General features: G+C 39.1%; 1 protein-coding gene and 2 long non-coding RNA genes across 3 annotated transcripts; all 3 read right to left on the bottom strand.

Moving 5' to 3' along the window:
• Window positions 1-649: 649 nt before the first annotated feature.
• On the bottom strand, window positions 650-15,131 carry LOC113161778 (B-cell receptor CD22-like; the record flags this gene model as incomplete). The annotated part of the gene is made up of 13 exons (XM_033326470.1): window positions 650-2,367; window positions 2,695-2,752; window positions 2,872-2,956; window positions 3,064-3,321; window positions 3,474-3,652; window positions 6,869-6,927; window positions 9,507-9,596; window positions 11,021-11,103; window positions 11,972-12,232; window positions 12,396-12,656; window positions 13,744-14,004; window positions 14,385-14,606; window positions 14,741-15,131. Coding segments are annotated over 13 exons (2,241 nt in total), but the record flags the coding sequence as incomplete, so codon positions are not given.
• LOC113162189 lies at window positions 6,247-7,411 on the bottom strand. The gene is made up of 3 exons (XR_003298798.1): window positions 7,252-7,411; window positions 7,080-7,137; window positions 6,247-6,752 (listed from the first exon to the last, which is right to left on the bottom strand). It is a non-coding gene; the product is annotated as an uncharacterized LOC113162189 (long non-coding RNA).
• Window positions 9,188-11,008, bottom strand: LOC113162192. The gene is made up of 4 exons (XR_003298801.1): window positions 10,846-11,008; window positions 10,673-10,729; window positions 10,516-10,573; window positions 9,188-9,596 (listed from the first exon to the last, which is right to left on the bottom strand). It is a non-coding gene; the product is annotated as an uncharacterized LOC113162192 (long non-coding RNA).
• Window positions 15,132-16,843: the final 1,712 nt, after the last annotated feature.

Genomic DNA, 16,843 nt, shown 5'->3' with positions numbered 1-16,843 from the left:
CTAATATCCGAAGTCAGGGGCAATCAAGGTCATACACAGTTAAGACAGGTCCAAAGAGAAGTCCAGCAGGCAAAATCCACAACAGTCCGGGTCAAACACTTGGAGGTCCACACAGAGTCAAAGCAGAGAAGGAAACAACAAGGTAGAGAACAGATCAGGGGAAATGCTCATGGTAGCCGAGGGGGTAGAAGGGAATCAGGGGAATCTGGCAGACATGGTTCAGGACTGGTAATGTCAGCAGGGAGATGACGAGGGAGCGAACAGATCAGGTGGGATGAAATGGGCAAATTAAGGGTCCAGGACAGGCAGAGTCCATATAAAAATCATATAAAATATAATAATATAACATAATATAAAAAGGATAGTTAGACTGATGCAACATATGTACAGAGGAACATGAAGTGACTGGAAAACACTTTAATTTCTAACAGGACTGAAAACTGAACTAACTGATGAATCACTAGGATTAAACTTAGTCTGGTTATTGTCCTGCTCTGGACCAGACTAGCTGCACAGAATAATAATTCATTTATCCTGTTTTATTACGACCAAGTTGAGTCTAAATTCAAACAGGATAACTGTAAGATCCTGGTTTTATCACCTCATCTTGGTTTTGTGCAACAACCCTCAAGTAACTTCTACGATAGCAACAATTTCTTTTAACAATCATGATAAATAAATAATCAATACTAAAAATAGACAAAATGATATGATAACTCTCACAGAAAATGTCCAAAGTTCTACATGTTGTTGTGATCAGTTCAGATTACACAAAGCAGCTGTACAGTCACAGAATTAAACTCATAACTGTGATATTGTTGGTAATTTTTCAACTTTAAGTATTTTCATACAGATACTACAAACTAGCAAACAACGGAACAGAATTGTAAAACACAAGGAGTCAAATGTAAAATCAAAAGCAAGACAGGTTTATTGACAATATATAAAACACTAAATCACAGCACTAGGTGGCAAAATAGAACTGCATTAGACCTAAATTAAACTAAGAGAGAAATGCTCATTAGGATGATAAGAACTAAAAAAACTATTAATTAAAAAAAGGAACAAAAAAACAGTACAAGCATATAAAAGGCAAAGTGAACTCATACAAGACCAAGAAGTTAACAAAGAAGACCTCTAAATAAGCTGGTGGTCAGGGAGTAGACACACTAGCAAAGAAACAGGAGACAAACAAGAGCATAAATACAATGTAGTACCAATATTGTAGGAGGTGAACCAACTGGAGCAAAAACCCAGAAGTAAAACCAACAGGTGAGTAAACACAGGAAGTGGAACACTGAGAGGACTGAAGAGAGTCCACAGGAGGACAGGGAGATGTAGCATAAGGTGAAGGTAGAGGTGGAGAAGGACAAACAAAGACCATATGAGGACTTGTCTGTTCAGTTGGACAGTAAGGAGGGAGAGGTGGATTTGTACAGGTTGGTGAGACAAAGAGACAGAGATGGAAGGATGTGCAGCAGGTTAGTGTGAAAGATAGGGATGGAAATGTACTGACAGGTGACAAGAGGGTGATGGGAAGATGGAAGGAGAACTTTGAAGAGTTGATGAATGAGGAAAATGAAAGAATGAAGAGTAGAAGAGGAGACTGTGAGGACGACATTGAAGAGGATGAAAGGCAGCTGGTCCTGATGACAAACCTGTGGAGGTATGGAAGAGTCTGGGAGAGGTGGCAGAAGAGTTAGTGACTAGTTTGTTTAACAAGATCTTGTTAAGTGAGTTGGTGAGAGAGGAGGACACAGAGGATAGGGTTCAATGGAGGCAGAAAGGAAAAGAAGTAGAAGAGTGAACACAGGAAGTGATGCTGCCCTCTGCTGGTCTGAGGGTGGAACTGTAACATCTTCTACTTGTTTTGGGGTCAGAATGTGAAATTCTTCATGTTCACTGAACTTGTATCTCAGCTCCTGGTTTATCTTGTTTTATTGTTTTACTTTAATTAACATGATTAACAGAATTCAGCATTAATTCAGGATCAATAAAGAAGTTAATATAACTGTTGTTGTTTTTAATGAGACAAAACAAAACAAAGATATTTTACAAAATATTCCTTAAGGGTTAAAGGGAACATATAAATATTTCTATTTAAAATAAACTGACCCTTTAAATGAGACAGAAGAAGGAGCAGCCAGAGTGATGAAGTCTGAATGTGAAATATTGAAGTTTCACCACTAGAGGACAGAGAAACATCAGAGACACTGAAACAGAACCAGGAAACTAGGAACTGGAGTTTAGTCTGTTTGGTCCATGCAGGAGTCTCTGACCTGACTGAACTTTAAACCAGGTCTTCCTGCTCCTCTGTGTGATGAACTTCTAAATTCAGGTGTTCTCACAATCAGGACGAGATTCAAACTGGTGGAGAGAAAAGAACAATGAATCTGAATCAACATGTTTAATATGTAAAACTATTGTTTATCCATCAAACAACAGAATCGGAACCAGATTTTACTGGTTCTGACTCATTTATCCATCCAACCAGTTTTCCTCCTAATGATGCAGCAGTGCTGGAGCCAATCCCAGCCAACATCTGGTCAGACAACCACTGACACTCACATTCATACCTATGGACAATGTAGAGTCATTATTTATATTTATTTAGGCTCCAGCACTCCTGAGACCCTTAAGTGAACAAGTGGTTAAGATAATAGATGAATGGATGTTGTTGACAGGACCTCTCACCTCTATCATCTCTACACGTTCATTCAGTTCAGTTTTTAACATCAGAGTTTTCTTCTTCCTGGAAGAAAAAAACAACACAAATACAAAGTTTAACTACCGGTAAACTTAATTCATGACTTTTAAAAATACAACAAATTAAAGAGCAGAGATGGAACTGATGGATTTTTATTGTTTTACCTCAAACACAGACTGAAGACAAACAGAGGAATCAACATCAGGACCACAAGAGTCAACCTGATGATGTTCATTATCATTAATTTACCTGGAAATGGAAACAAGTGTTGTCAGGTAATACTGCTACTGTTAGTCAGACAGTATCAGTAACCAGAGGTGTGTGAGTGTGTGGAAATGTCAAGATGAATAACTCACGTGTAACAACAGTCAGATGTAAAGTGTTGTTATGACGTCCTAAACTGTTCTGAACTTCACAGTAATAATTCCCACTGTGTTCAGCTCTGATGTCAGTGATGGTGAAGATCTGTCCTGAAGCTTTTGGTGACTCTTCATTCTCCTTGTACCAGGTGTATTTAGCTGCTGGGTTAGCATCACTGCTACAGGTCAGAGTCACTGAACTACCCTCCACTATCTCAGAGGGACTCACTGACACAGAGGGAAGATTTGGAGGATCTGGAGGAGAAAACATGAACATTTAATGTTAAAACATTAGTTTTCACAGTGAAACTTTCCCTTTAACATGAAACTTGTAACTGTTAATATTTGATTTTGATTCGTCAGGAGATTGTAAGCAGAAAATTGTTATTTTGATTAGTTTAACTCACATTTCACATCAATAGACACAGACTCAGATCTACTCGTCCCCAGCTTGTTTCCAGCTTCACAATAATACTGTCCAGAGTCAGAGGATGTGATGGATCTGAAGACAAACTGTGGTTCTTCATGGATGGATTTAAGATGTGTGTCACTCTTGTACCAGGTGTATTTAGCTGCTGGGTCACTGCTACAGGTCAGAGTCACTGAACTACCCTCCACTATCTCAGAGGGACTCACTGACACAGAGGGAAGATTTGGACGATCTGGAGGAGAAAACATTAACACATAAAAGTTGGTGTTTCACAGTGAAAATCATTTTACATTGACCATTTTCACACAAGCAATAGTTACTAGATGAACGTACTAACATAGTGACAATGTTTATGTTCATGTCTGTTAAAATCCTCATAACAAAAATCCAGACAGTTTGTCCTCATGGAGGATAAATTAACAAAAAAAAATTTCGACAAATTAACCTCACAGATATAAAGAGTCTTGACATTGATGTTTGATGTTAATTACAACAAAACACTGAATAATATAGAATCAAGAGACAGTAAAATAGTTTAAAGACTCAGGATGGTGAAACGTCAGAAGACTGGAAGTAAACTCACACACTGAAGGAGAGGGGAACTTCTCATGTCCTTTTACAGCACAGGAAACTCTGTCTGTGGGATAAATGGATAAATCAAAAGAAGAAGATGATGTTTCTCTCTGAATCTGTTCGTTCTTATAAAAGATGTAGGTAGTATGATCAGGTGGACAAGTGCTTTGACACTTCAACTCTGCTCTATTGGAATCCTGTTGGACAGTAGATCTGATCACCTGAACCTGGAGATCTGACATATAATTAAATATCTTACAAACATGCAAATACAGACAAATATAATCTTTTTATTTCAAGAAATTAACCATTGGAAACATAAATGAACATGTTTTTCAATGAAGATGTTACCTGTGACAGACAAAGTGACTCCAGGTTCACCAGTATAATGACCACCTGGATGGTTTGTTATAAACCTGAACTTGTACACAGCTGAGTCTTTCTGTCTCAGGTCTGTTATCTTCAGAGTACAGTCTTTGTTAACAGACGTCACACGACCTATGTAGTCTGAGTCTGTTCTCAGATCCACAGGTTCTTTATTATTCCCTTTAGTAAACCATAATGTTTTCTGAACATTAATAACTTGTCCGTTCATTGAATGTGGGTATCTGTAGGAGCAGTGTATGTCCACTGTTGATCCTTCTACAGCACAGATCCTAGTAGAAGTGTAAGTTACTCCCCAGTCATTCTGACCCTGCACCACTGTAACACAGAGCACAGCAGAAACCACAGTTAAAGTTAACAATCAGTTAATAAGACAAATGATTTTAAAGAAAGGAAACTTGTCGTAGTTGTCAGAAAAAGTTACTGTTCATGCATCAATCAAACCACACCGGTGAAAATAAACATCACCAGCTGCCATTTTGGTTCAATTCAACAAACTCCTGCCTCTGTACATGAGGCTGCTCTTAAAACTAACAGTGACTTTGGTTTGAGGTTTGGGACAAACAACCTATATGAGAGCTAAAGTTGGAGGACTTGTTGTTCTTGTCCAGGTTTTGTTTATGTTCTGCTTATTATACTTTTGTCTCCTCATGTTCTCCTTCTTAGTTTGGTGTATCTCTTGTTCTATAGAGCAGCTTTTCCTCTGTTTGCAGTGACTTTTTGTTTTTCTTACTATCTTGTTTCCTTCCTTGTTTCTTATAAACTTTCTTTTCACCACTACCTCATTTGCTCTGGTCTACATCTGGTTCAGCCATCTTGAAAAACTTATAACACTAGTTGAAATAAATGTAGCTCAGTACTTCCCAACAAAGGTGATGTTAGAAAAGAAACAGGAACAGACGTGTTATTGTTGTGGAATCATCTTAAAACGTCTTCACTGCTTTTGAACAACATGTTGTCTGACATCAACTGGAGATGTCTTGTTGGTTTATTTCAGAATACAGAATAACAAACTACTTTGATCAGATATTTATAAATCCTACATTTGATCACATTCGTCTCTTTTTAAATACAGTGAAGGTAAATGTAGAGATACAGTACCTGACACAGAGAGAAGGAAGAAGAAGAATCCACTTGCTGCTGTCGGACTCATAGCTTCTCATCTGTCCGTCACTTCAGTGATACTAAAGTAGTAGGTCAAAAAAATGAGGAAGTGTATCAGTCATTAGGCAATTCTACACTAGAGGATGTTGGTACTAAAATAATTTTACCTCATTTAGCAGTCGACAGGAAACCAGGATGCTCACATACAGACTTCCTCACATAAACTATCACAATGGATAAAACACCAGTAAACACTAAAACAAGTTGTTGTGGTGTCTGTTTTTTAACTCTGACACTTTAATGTAGATCATTAACAGTTCAAACTGATATGTCCAAAACCAATTTCACAGCTTCATTTTCACTTCTGATAAAAAGAAAAGAAAAACGCTGCAACGTTGCTTATTTAATGTCAGGTCAAAGACTGATGCTCCGTCTAACTCAGGTAAACAGAACACAAAACAATACCTTATAACACAAATAAACATTTAACATTCTTCAAACTGTGCAACTAACACAACCGGTTTAATCAAATTGGCTCTAATGGGTGTTATTGGTGAATTGGTCTGTGAACGTAAATGTACTGGTCACTATAAAAGCGAGAAGTTCTGTGATCTTCATTATTTTCCTCGCTGAGATAAGTGTGAAAACCACAAAGACACAAGATCAAACTGGTCGAGCAGCTGCGATAAAGTCAGTAGATAAGAAAAGTGTCCACTTCTCTTCACATCACACTATTCTTGATACTATCTGACCTCAACCAACACAATTCATTTTAATTCAGATACAGTTCATGAACACAGACAACTTGACTTCTCTGTAGGACGCCTGCGTCGTCTGCTACTATTGAAACCGACCACTTCTACCTGTGTCAGGAACATGTGAAGAAGAAATGAACGACCTCATGGAAACAAGTGTTCACAGCATAAAGTAAAAATAAACTGACCCTTTAAATGAGACAGAAGAAGGAGCAGCCAGAGTGATGAAGTCTGAATGTGAAATATTGAAGTTTCACCACTAGAGGACAGAGAAACATCAGAGACACTGAAACAGAACCAGGAAACTAGGAACTGGAGTTTAGTCTGTTTGGTCCATGCAGGAGTCTCTGACCTGACTGAACTTTAAACCAGGTCTTCCTGCTCCTCTGTGTGATGAACTTCTAAATTCAGGTGTTCTCACAATCAGGACGAGATTCAAACTGGTGGAGAGAAAAGAACAATGAATCTGAATCAACATGTTTAATATGTAAAACTATTGTTTATCCATCAAACAACAGAATCTGAACCAGACTTTACTGGTTCTGACTCATTTAACCATCCAACCAGTTTTCCTCCTAATGATGCAGCAGTGCTGGAGCCAATCCCAGCCAACATCTGGTCAGACAACCACTGACACTCACATTCATACCTATGGACAATGTAGTGTCATTATTTATATTTATTTAGGCTCCAGCACTCCTGTGACCCTTAAGTGAACAAGTGGTTAAGATCATAGATGAATGGATGTTGTTAACAGGACCTCTCACCTCTATCATCTCTACACGTTCATTCAGTTCAGTTTTTAACATCAGAGTTTTCTTCTTCCTGGAAGAAAAAACAACACAAATACAAAGTTGAACTAAATTAAACTTTTAAAACTTTTTAAAATACAACAAATTAAAGAGCAGAGATGGAACTGATGGATTTTTATTGATTTACCTCAAACACAGACTGAAGACAAACAGAGGAATCAACATCAGGACCACAAGAGTCAACCTGATGATGTTCATTATCATTAATTTACCTGGAAATGGAAACAAGTGTTGTCAGGTAATACTGCTACTGTTAGTCAGACAGTATCAGTAACCAGAGGTGTGTGAGTGTGTGTGAATGTCAAGATGAATAACTCATAGGTTATCTACAGGCTTTGTTAACACACTGATCTGAGTCAGTTCTCAGATCCACAGGTTTATTTTTATTCCCTTTCAGATACCATAATGTTTTCTGAACTTTAACAATGTGTTCATTCTCTCTGTATGGGTATGTGTAGGAGCAGTGTATGTCCACTGTTGATCCTTTTACACCACAGATTTTAGTAGAAGTGTAAGTTACTTCCCATACTTGAATAGTAAAACATACTTAAATGGGGCGGCAGTTGCTCATTTGGTAGAGCAGTCGTTGAACCTCAGGGTTACTGTCCGATTCACAGTTCCTCCTGACTACTTGTTTAGGTGTCCTTGGTCAAGACAACCCAGTAGTAGCACGAATGTGTACTGTCTGGCAGCTGTCCACAACTTCCCCAAAAGGATCAACAAACTAGTCATATTGTGATTCTGTGAAGGTAAATGTAGAGATACAGTACCTGACACAGAGAGAAGGAAGAAGAAGAAGAATCCACTTGCTGCTGTTATTGAGCTCATAACAGCTACAGATTACTGAGGTAGTCAGTAAGCTCCTCGGTGGAAAGGCACCAGGGGTGGATGAAATTCGCCCTGAGTACCTTAAGTCTCTGGATGTTGTAGGGCTGCCTTGGTTGACACGCCTTTGCAGCATCGCGTGGAGATTAGGGACAGTACCTCTGGACTGGCAGACCGGGGTGGTGGTTCCTACTAAAGGGGGATCAGACTCCTCAGCCTCCCTTGTAAAGTCTATGCCAGAGTGCTGGAGAGGAGAGTTAGGCCGCTAGTCGAACCTCGGATCCAGGAGGAACAATGCGGGGAGCGTGAGATTGACAGACGGATTGGTGCATCGGCAGCAGTAATGCGGTCGGTGTACCGGTCCGTCGTGGTGAAAAAGGAGCTGAGCCGAAAGGCAAAGCTCTCGATTTACCGGTCAGTCTACGTTCCTGCCCTCAACTATGGCCATGAGCTTTGGGTCATGACCGAAAGGACAAGGTCGCGGATACAAGCGGCCGAAATGAGTTTCCTCCACTGAGTGGCTGGGCGCACCCTTAGTGACAGGGTGAGGAGCTCAGTCACCCGGGAGGAGCTCGGAGTAGAGCCGCTGCTCCTCTGCATCGAGAGGGGCCAGTTGAGGTGGCTTGGGCATCTGTTTCGGATGCCCCCGGGACGCCTCGTAGGGGAGGTTTTCCGGTCCTGTCCCACCGGGAGGAGGCCCCGGGGAAGACCCAGGACACGCTGGAGGGACTATGTCTCTCGGCTGGCCTGGGACACCTCGGTGTCCCCCTGGAAGAGCTGGAGGAGGTGTCTAGGGAGAGGGAAGTCTGGGCATCTCTGCTTAAGCTGCTCCCCCCGCGACCCGGCCCCGGATAAGCGGACGAAAATGGATGGATGGATGGATGGATAATGTAACGTTAAACACTGGACTAATGACCTTTCAACTGCAGGTGATCATCACATCACACAATAAAATCTAAACCATCAGACAGTTCTGCTATTTGACCAGCAGGTGTACTCAGACTTTTTCTGTCTTCCTAATTCACCTTGTCACAGTTTCTCCAGTCACTGCTCAGATTGTATATTCTTCTCCACATGTTTTCTCAGTTTTTTAGTAATTGCCATGAAAAAATGTAAAACAACTTGTTTTAGTTGAACAAAAACTTTGAACAATTAAAACAGATTTAAGCTTAACAACAGTGAAGATCTGTACTAACTGTGCTTCTTTGTGCGAGTTTGATAATTACATCAACAAAAGGTGAGAAAAAAACACTTTAATGTGTGTTTGTTAAGTAAAATCACAGATTGAAAAAATATTACAATACTTTGCTGTGGATGTCAGCAGGTGTGATGTCATTCATTTAAAATTGTATTTTATTAATCTGTAACCAGCTCAAACTACCTCCATTAGTTTAGACCAAAGATTATTTTCCGCATCCTCTTCTGTGCTACTTTCTCTATCCATCAGGTTATTCCCACCTCTGGTGAAACAGTAGCTGAGATACTTGTTATAATTAGGAATTGGAGTTTGGTCTGTTTGGTCCATGCAGGAGTCTCTGAGCTGACTGAACTTTAAACCAGGTCTTCCTGCTCCTCTGTGTCGTCTGTCTGTGCTGCAGTGATGAACTTGAAAGCTGAGATGTTCTCATAAACAGGATCAGAGTCTGACTGATGGAGAGAAAAGAAATAATGACACTAAATGAACATCATTCATAAAATGGATGTTTAATATGTAAAAGTATTATGGTTGAGGTTGTGTTTTTTATGACCTGCTATTGATCATAAAATATGCTGCAGAACATTCTCTTTCCCTTTTTCTAATCCCTTTTAGTTAGGCTGTCATAATTAGTCCTGCCGGAGTCCCTGCTGCACTATTCTAAATATACATTCACCTCAAACTTTATCTGACTGTGATCATAACTAACTGCCATCTCTCTCTTTCTCTACTTCTCTATTTCCCTCTTCCTGTCTCTCTGTCGAGCTACACGTCATTCCACCCTTTGCCCTCTGGTCCTGACTCGTCCTGATGCCCAACTTCTGGCTGGAGATCTCGTCGCCTGGATCCACCATTCACCCTATGGGATGCGTTTGGAGACTGGAGTTGGTCACACACTACTATGATGTCGGTCCCGGCCTCGGCGGACGTCGGAAGCTGTTTCTCGAAGGTCTCGACTCAACGCTCGATAGTCCAGGAATGGAACAAGTCTACCTGCAATTAACTAACTGGACTCCATATTAACTTAAAGACATTAACTGTTATACTGGACTGCTGCCTACACAGCATGTAATCACCCATATGAGGATGGGTTCCCTGTTGAGTCTGGTTCCTCTCAAGGTTTCTTCCTGTTGCCTTCTCAGGGAGTTTTTTCTTGCCACCGTCGCCCTCGGCTTGCTCATCAGGGACAATCACATTTCATGATTCATACACATTCACTGTTCATGTACTGTTCTTAGGTTGTGTAAAGCTGCTTTGTGACAATTTCAATTGTAAAAGCGCTCTACAAATAAAATTGAATTGAATTGAATTCATAAATAATCAGTGATAACTACATTAAATAGTACATAGGACCTAAATAGTACATCTCACCTTTATCATCTCTACACGTTCATTCAGTTCAGTTTTTAACATCAGAGTTTTCTTCTTCCTGGATTGTTTCCAACAACAAATAGAAGTTTTAACAAGTCCTTTTAAGAGAAGAAAATTAAAGAGCAGGGATGGAACTGATGAATTTCTATTGTTTTACCTCAAACACAGAATGACGACAAACAGAGGAATCAGCATCAGGACCACAAGAGTCAACCTGAAGATGTTCATTATTGTTATCAACAATTTACCTGGAAATACAAACAAATGTGATCTCGTCTGTTACTCATTAACCCCTGTGTGTGTGAGTGAAGGTCATAATGAACAACTCACGTGTAACAACAGTCAGATGTAAAGTGTTGTTATGACGTCCTACACTGTTCTGAGCTTCACAGTAATAATTCCCACTGTGTTCAGATCTGATGTCAGTGATGGTGAAGATCTGTCCTGAAGCTTTTGGTGACTCTTCATTCTCCTTGTACCAGGTATAATTAGCTGCTGGGTTAGCATCACTGCTACAGGTCAGAGTCACTGAACTACCCTCCACTATCTCAGAGGGACTCACTGACACAGAGGGAAGATTTGGACGATCTAGAGGAAAACATTTCAACATGTTTTAGTAACATTAGATCGTCACATTTAAACCATAAAAATGATATATTTCTCTTGTGCTGCATCTTGCATGCACCCAGTGAATGTTTGGTACTGACTGATGATGTGATGAGAAAAAAATCATATTCCTCAGACGAGGTTTTGTGGATCACTGAAAGTTGTCTATGTCCTCAAAATCAATGTCTTTATGATCTCCTGAAGTTGCTCAGTGCACAACTGCAGCAGACTGAACAAAGTGCCTAATCAGCAACATTTATCTGGCTCGTACAGTATCTTAGCTGTTCCTAGGATGGCACCCTCCTGGACAGAGATCTCATGTCATCAGTTGAGGCCATCTTCCTGATGTACTCATGGATCATTGTTGCTGCATCTGATAACAACTTTCAACTCAGTCATGGCCACGATGGTGGAATGAGCTGCCTATCTCTGCACGCTCAGCCACCTCACTTGCAATCTTTAAAAACCTCTTCCACATCTTCCTTTGCACAAAAAAAAAAAAAAAAGACCATTAGACTACACTCATCTAACCCGAATGCCATTTCAATGTTGTTGCTGTAGATATAGGTGGTGCGGATCAGTGAATCAATATCTTGTTCGCTCTTGGTATACAGCTTGATGTCATCAATAAATAGGTCCTGGCTGATGTTGGCTCCATGGTATCCATAAGTCTTGCTTAAGATCTGGCTGAGGCGGTACAGGCCTATGCAGAACAGCAGTGGGGACAGACAATATCCTTTGTAAATCCTGGAGGAGGTCTTGCCTAAGGACCCCTACTGGAGGTAGACCATCTTAAAAGTGGACCATTGGTTGAGTGAAACAGTTGTTGAATTAGCTTTCATTTACTCACATTTCACATCAATAGAGACAGACTCAGATCTACTCTTCCCCAGCTTGTTTCCAGCTTCACAATAATACTGTCCAGAGTCAGAGGACTTGATGGATCTGAAGACAAACTGTGGTTCTTCATGGATGGATTTAAGATGTGTGTCACTCTTGTACCAGGTATAATTAGCTGCTGGGTTAGCATCACTGCTACAGGTCAGAGTCACTGAACTACCCTCCACTATCTCAGAGGGACTCAGTGACACAGAGGGAAGATTTGGACGATCTGGAGGAGAAAACGTGAAAATTTAATATTCATTTAAAATCAGTTTTCATACAAATACAACACAATACAAAATATGGCTGCAAGGCATATACTGACTTATAAATATTTGATAATGGATCATTGGTTTCATGAAACATCTTTAAATTTGTTTGTTTTTACTCACATCGCACATCAATAGAGACAGATTCAGATCTACTCGTCCCCAGCTTGTTTCCAGCTTCACAATAATACTGTCCAGAGTCAGAGGATGTGATGGATCTGAAGACAAACTGTGGTTCTTCATGGATGGATTTAAGATGTGTGTCACTCTTGTACCAGGTGTATTTAGCTGCTGGGTTAGCATCACTGCTACAGGTCAGAGTCACTGAACTACCCTCCACTATCTCAGAGGGACTCACTGACACAGAGGGAAGATTTGGACGATCTGGAGGAGAAAATATTTCAAAACATTTTAGTAATATTAAAGTGCAGCAGCAGGATTTGGGTCAATTTAAACATAAAAAGTGTTGACAGACCTCTTTAGTTGCATTGTATTGAAAATAGCAAAAACTGGGCTTTCTGACAGTTTAGAGTTAGGATCTGGACGAGTTAAAGCTGAATAAATGTATCACTGGATAAATTGTTTCCTGTGTTTTATAGTATTTACAGATTGATCAACTGTTCCAGGTTTCACATCAATAAAGATGCATTCAGATGTTTTGTCATACAGCTCCCTCTTAGCTGCAAGGTGAAGTCAGCAGACTGGATGGAAGTGAAGACCAGCCGTGGTTTTTATCTGAGAGGTTCTTCATTCTTCTTATACCAGGTTGAAAGTATTGTACTACTAGGTTAACATCACTGCGACAGCTCATAGTCAATAATGTGCTTTACTGATTGAACAGATACAAGCCGTCTTCACTACAAGACAAACATGAATACATTCAGAGCTAGATTCTTAAATGTACAATATAAAGACTGGAAAACTGACAACATGGCAACACTGACAATTACACACAGTGTTGTTAACGTCTTTAAACGCTTCAAAAACTGTGACAGTGGAGAAATGTTTCAGTGAATCTGATCAAACCTTCCTGAACTTTAAGAAAATGTTTCTTCTTTCATGATTTCATGTTCATTCTTCAAACAGACTGCAGGTGATGCAACACGTGTGTTGAAGTTATCAAGACTAAACCCAGAGATATGATCTCAGAGGTTTCTATAATCCAGTCCTGTGATAATTGTTGACCTGTCTGCTCTGGTTGTTCACCGTCTCTGGATCAGCTCCAGTCTCCAGTGAATGGGAATGTTTGCTACAGACTGATGATGTTGGTGCTGAACTTTAACTGTGTAGACAACAAAACGTTTTCCTCCAATTCAAACATCATTTGTTTCCTTCAAAAAGTATTTAGTGAAACTAATTAGTGACGTGAACTATGAATGAGAAACAGGAAGAAAGTTCATGATCAGAAAAACATTGAACTGTTTTTTTTAAATCTGTAAGAAACATTTTTAATTTGATTTGTTTTACTCACATGTCACATCAATAGAGACAGACTCAGATCTACTCGTCCCCAGCTTGTTTCCAGATTCACAATAATACTGTCCAGAGTCAGAGGATGTGATGGATCTGAAGACAAACTGTGGTTCTTCATGAATGGATTTAAGATGTGTGTCACTCTTGTACCAGGTGTATTTAGCTGCTGGGTTAGCATCACTGCTACAGGTCAGAGTCACTGAACTACCCTCCACTATCTCAGAGGGACTCACTGACACAGAGGGAAGATTTGGAGGATCTGGAGAAGAAAACATGAAAATTTAATATTAATTTAAAATCATTTTTCATACAAATACAACACAATACAAAATATGGCTGCAAGGCATATACTGACTTATAAATATTTGATAATGGATCATTGGTTTCATGAAACATCTTTAAATTTGTTTGTTTTTACTCACATCTCACATCACAGTATGTTGTGGAGTTTAATATTATCCTAAGTTAAAATTATGTGTTTCTATGCAATAAACAAACCTTACTCATAATTTAAAAGCTTTTACACATAAACATTACAGTTAAAAGGTTTTAGATGTTCTACAGTCAGCAGTTCTGAGGAACAACAGCTGTTTAAAGACTCAGGATGGTGAAAAGTCAGATGACTGGAAGTAAACTCACACACTGAAGGAGAGGGGAACTTCTCATGTCCTTTTACAGCACAGGAAACTCTGTCTGTTTGATGAATATGTGTATGAAAAGAAGATGATGTTTCTCTTTGAATCTGTCCGTTCTTGTACCAGATGTAGGTAGTATGATCAGGTGAACAAGTGCTTTGACACTTCAACTCTGCTCTAGTAGAATCCTGTTGGACAGTAGATGTGATCACCTGAACCTGGAGATCTGAACATGTGGAGAAACAACAGAAATGTTATTTAATGATTTTATATAAACTAAATGGAAATACACACAAACACAACTTATTTTCAAGATATTAACCATCTGGAAATATACATGATTTTTAATGAAGATGTTACCTGTGACAGACAAAGTGATTCCAGGTGAACCAGTAAATCTTCCTCCTGCTTGGTTTGTTATAAACTTGAACTTGTACACAGCTGAGTCTCTCTGTCTCAGGTCTGTTATCTTCAGAGTACAGGCTTTGTCAACACACTGATACGTCACACGACCTCTGTAGTCTGAGTCTGTTTCTAGATCCACAGGTGTGTCGTCATCCCCTTTAGTAAACCATAATGTTTTCTTAACTTTAGTATAATAGCCTCTAACTTTGTATGCATATCTGTAGGAGCAGTGTATGTCCACTGTTGATCCCTTTACACCACAGATCTTAGTAGAAGTGTAAGTTACTCCCCAGTCATTCTGACCCTGCACCACTGTAACACAGAGCACAGCAGAAACCACAGTTAAAGTTAACAATCAGTTATTAAGACAAATTGTATTATAGTGACAATATGATCTGGAGGAAACTTCATTTATCAAAAAAATTATCTGCAGTGATCATTAATAGTTAACTACAGTACAGCTCAACTATCAGGTTGATTTCGCCGTCTTTCTAAATCTAAGTTAACTTAATGTTATTTTCATTGTTATTTCTGAATTGACATCACACAATGTGAAGATGAAGTGTGAACTGTTCTGTGGATTTAATGCAGTTTATTGGTAACAACATGATGAAAAAAACATTGGTGTGCAGGTCTGTGCCATTCTTGATGCTTTTCCTGTTCACTGCTCGGTCAGTTTGTTGCTGAGTGAAGTGTGAAAACCACAAAGGCACCAAACGAAACTGTTCAAGCAGCTTCGATAAAGTGAACAGAGAAAACTTCTTTTAAAGAGTAAAGTTTATATGAACTGATCCCACTGAGGTCAGATATTATCAACAATATTCAACACAGCTGATTTTAAATCACCTGAACTTCTACCTTTTCTTTGCCCAAGAGTCAAATTCAAAGTTATGTCTCACATTTAGTTTAGGTTGGTTGTTTTTCTTTTGCACATGTTGCCTCTTTAGTTCCCTACGTTTAATTCAAATCACTATTAAACTTAAACTTAAACTATGTTTACGTCAAACCTGCCAATGTGATATACACTAATTTACTTCATATATGTCATTCCCTTCTCTTTAAGTAATTATTTAAGTAAGTAATAATGTAAGTACATTTAAGAAGCACTAAAACACAGTCTTTGTATGTTTTCACGCCTTAATAATAAATCTAATTTTGATTCTGATTTAGTGAAGGCAAATGAAGAGATACAGTACCTGACACAGAGAGGAGGAAGACAAAAAATCTAGTCGGTGCTGCTGTGAAACTCATAGCTGATCCTCTCGTCTGTCTGTGAGCAGATAACAATAGAGGTACTATATCTTCTTCTGTGTTAGTAGATGTACTAACATTCATATCCCCACTGGTTCATGTTGTTTCTAAAGATACTTTTTGTCTATCACCACCAGTAATTCACAGAAACCAGGATGTTGAAGGTCACCTGACTTCCTTCTATCGCACATTAACGTCGTTAAGATTTATAACACCAGTAAATGTTCATGTTAAAATAAACTAATGAAAACAGCTCCAACTGCAGCAATCTATTTTAACTTTTAACCAAAATAAGATCAAATAAAAACAGCAGCATTTCTGAAGTTAATGTCACATTAAACACTGGACCAATGTCCCCTATGCTGCAGTTGATCATCACATCACACAAATAAAATCTAAATTATTTACAGTCAGTAGTTTCTCTATTTGACCAGCAGATGTCCCCAGATTTCCAGGTTCCTCTTCTGACATGCTCTGCCCCTCCTGCTCAAACTGACCAGCTTCACCATGCGACTCACATTACTTTTTTACCAATAGACAATTTCTCCTCTCATTTCCCCTAAATAAAGATAAAACGGATGGTGCTGAAACACACCAGACATCACATTCATTAGTACAATGAGTACTACACCATTAAACATTAAAGGTAAAGCAGTCTCAAAGCAATTATATGACCACCTGCGTAGCAATAACTTGTATGAAGATTTCCAGTCAGGATTTAGAGTACATCATAGCACAGAAACAGCACTGGTAAAGATCACTAATGATCTTCTATTAGCATCAGACAATGGTCTACTCTTTATACTC

The sequence above is a fragment of the Anabas testudineus genome, chromosome 1 (genome assembly GCF_900324465.2).
Source record: "Anabas testudineus chromosome 1, fAnaTes1.2, whole genome shotgun sequence".
Classification (NCBI taxonomy): domain Eukaryota; kingdom Metazoa; phylum Chordata; class Actinopteri; order Anabantiformes; family Anabantidae; genus Anabas; species Anabas testudineus.
This window is presented reverse-complemented; position numbering and strand designations above follow the sequence as displayed.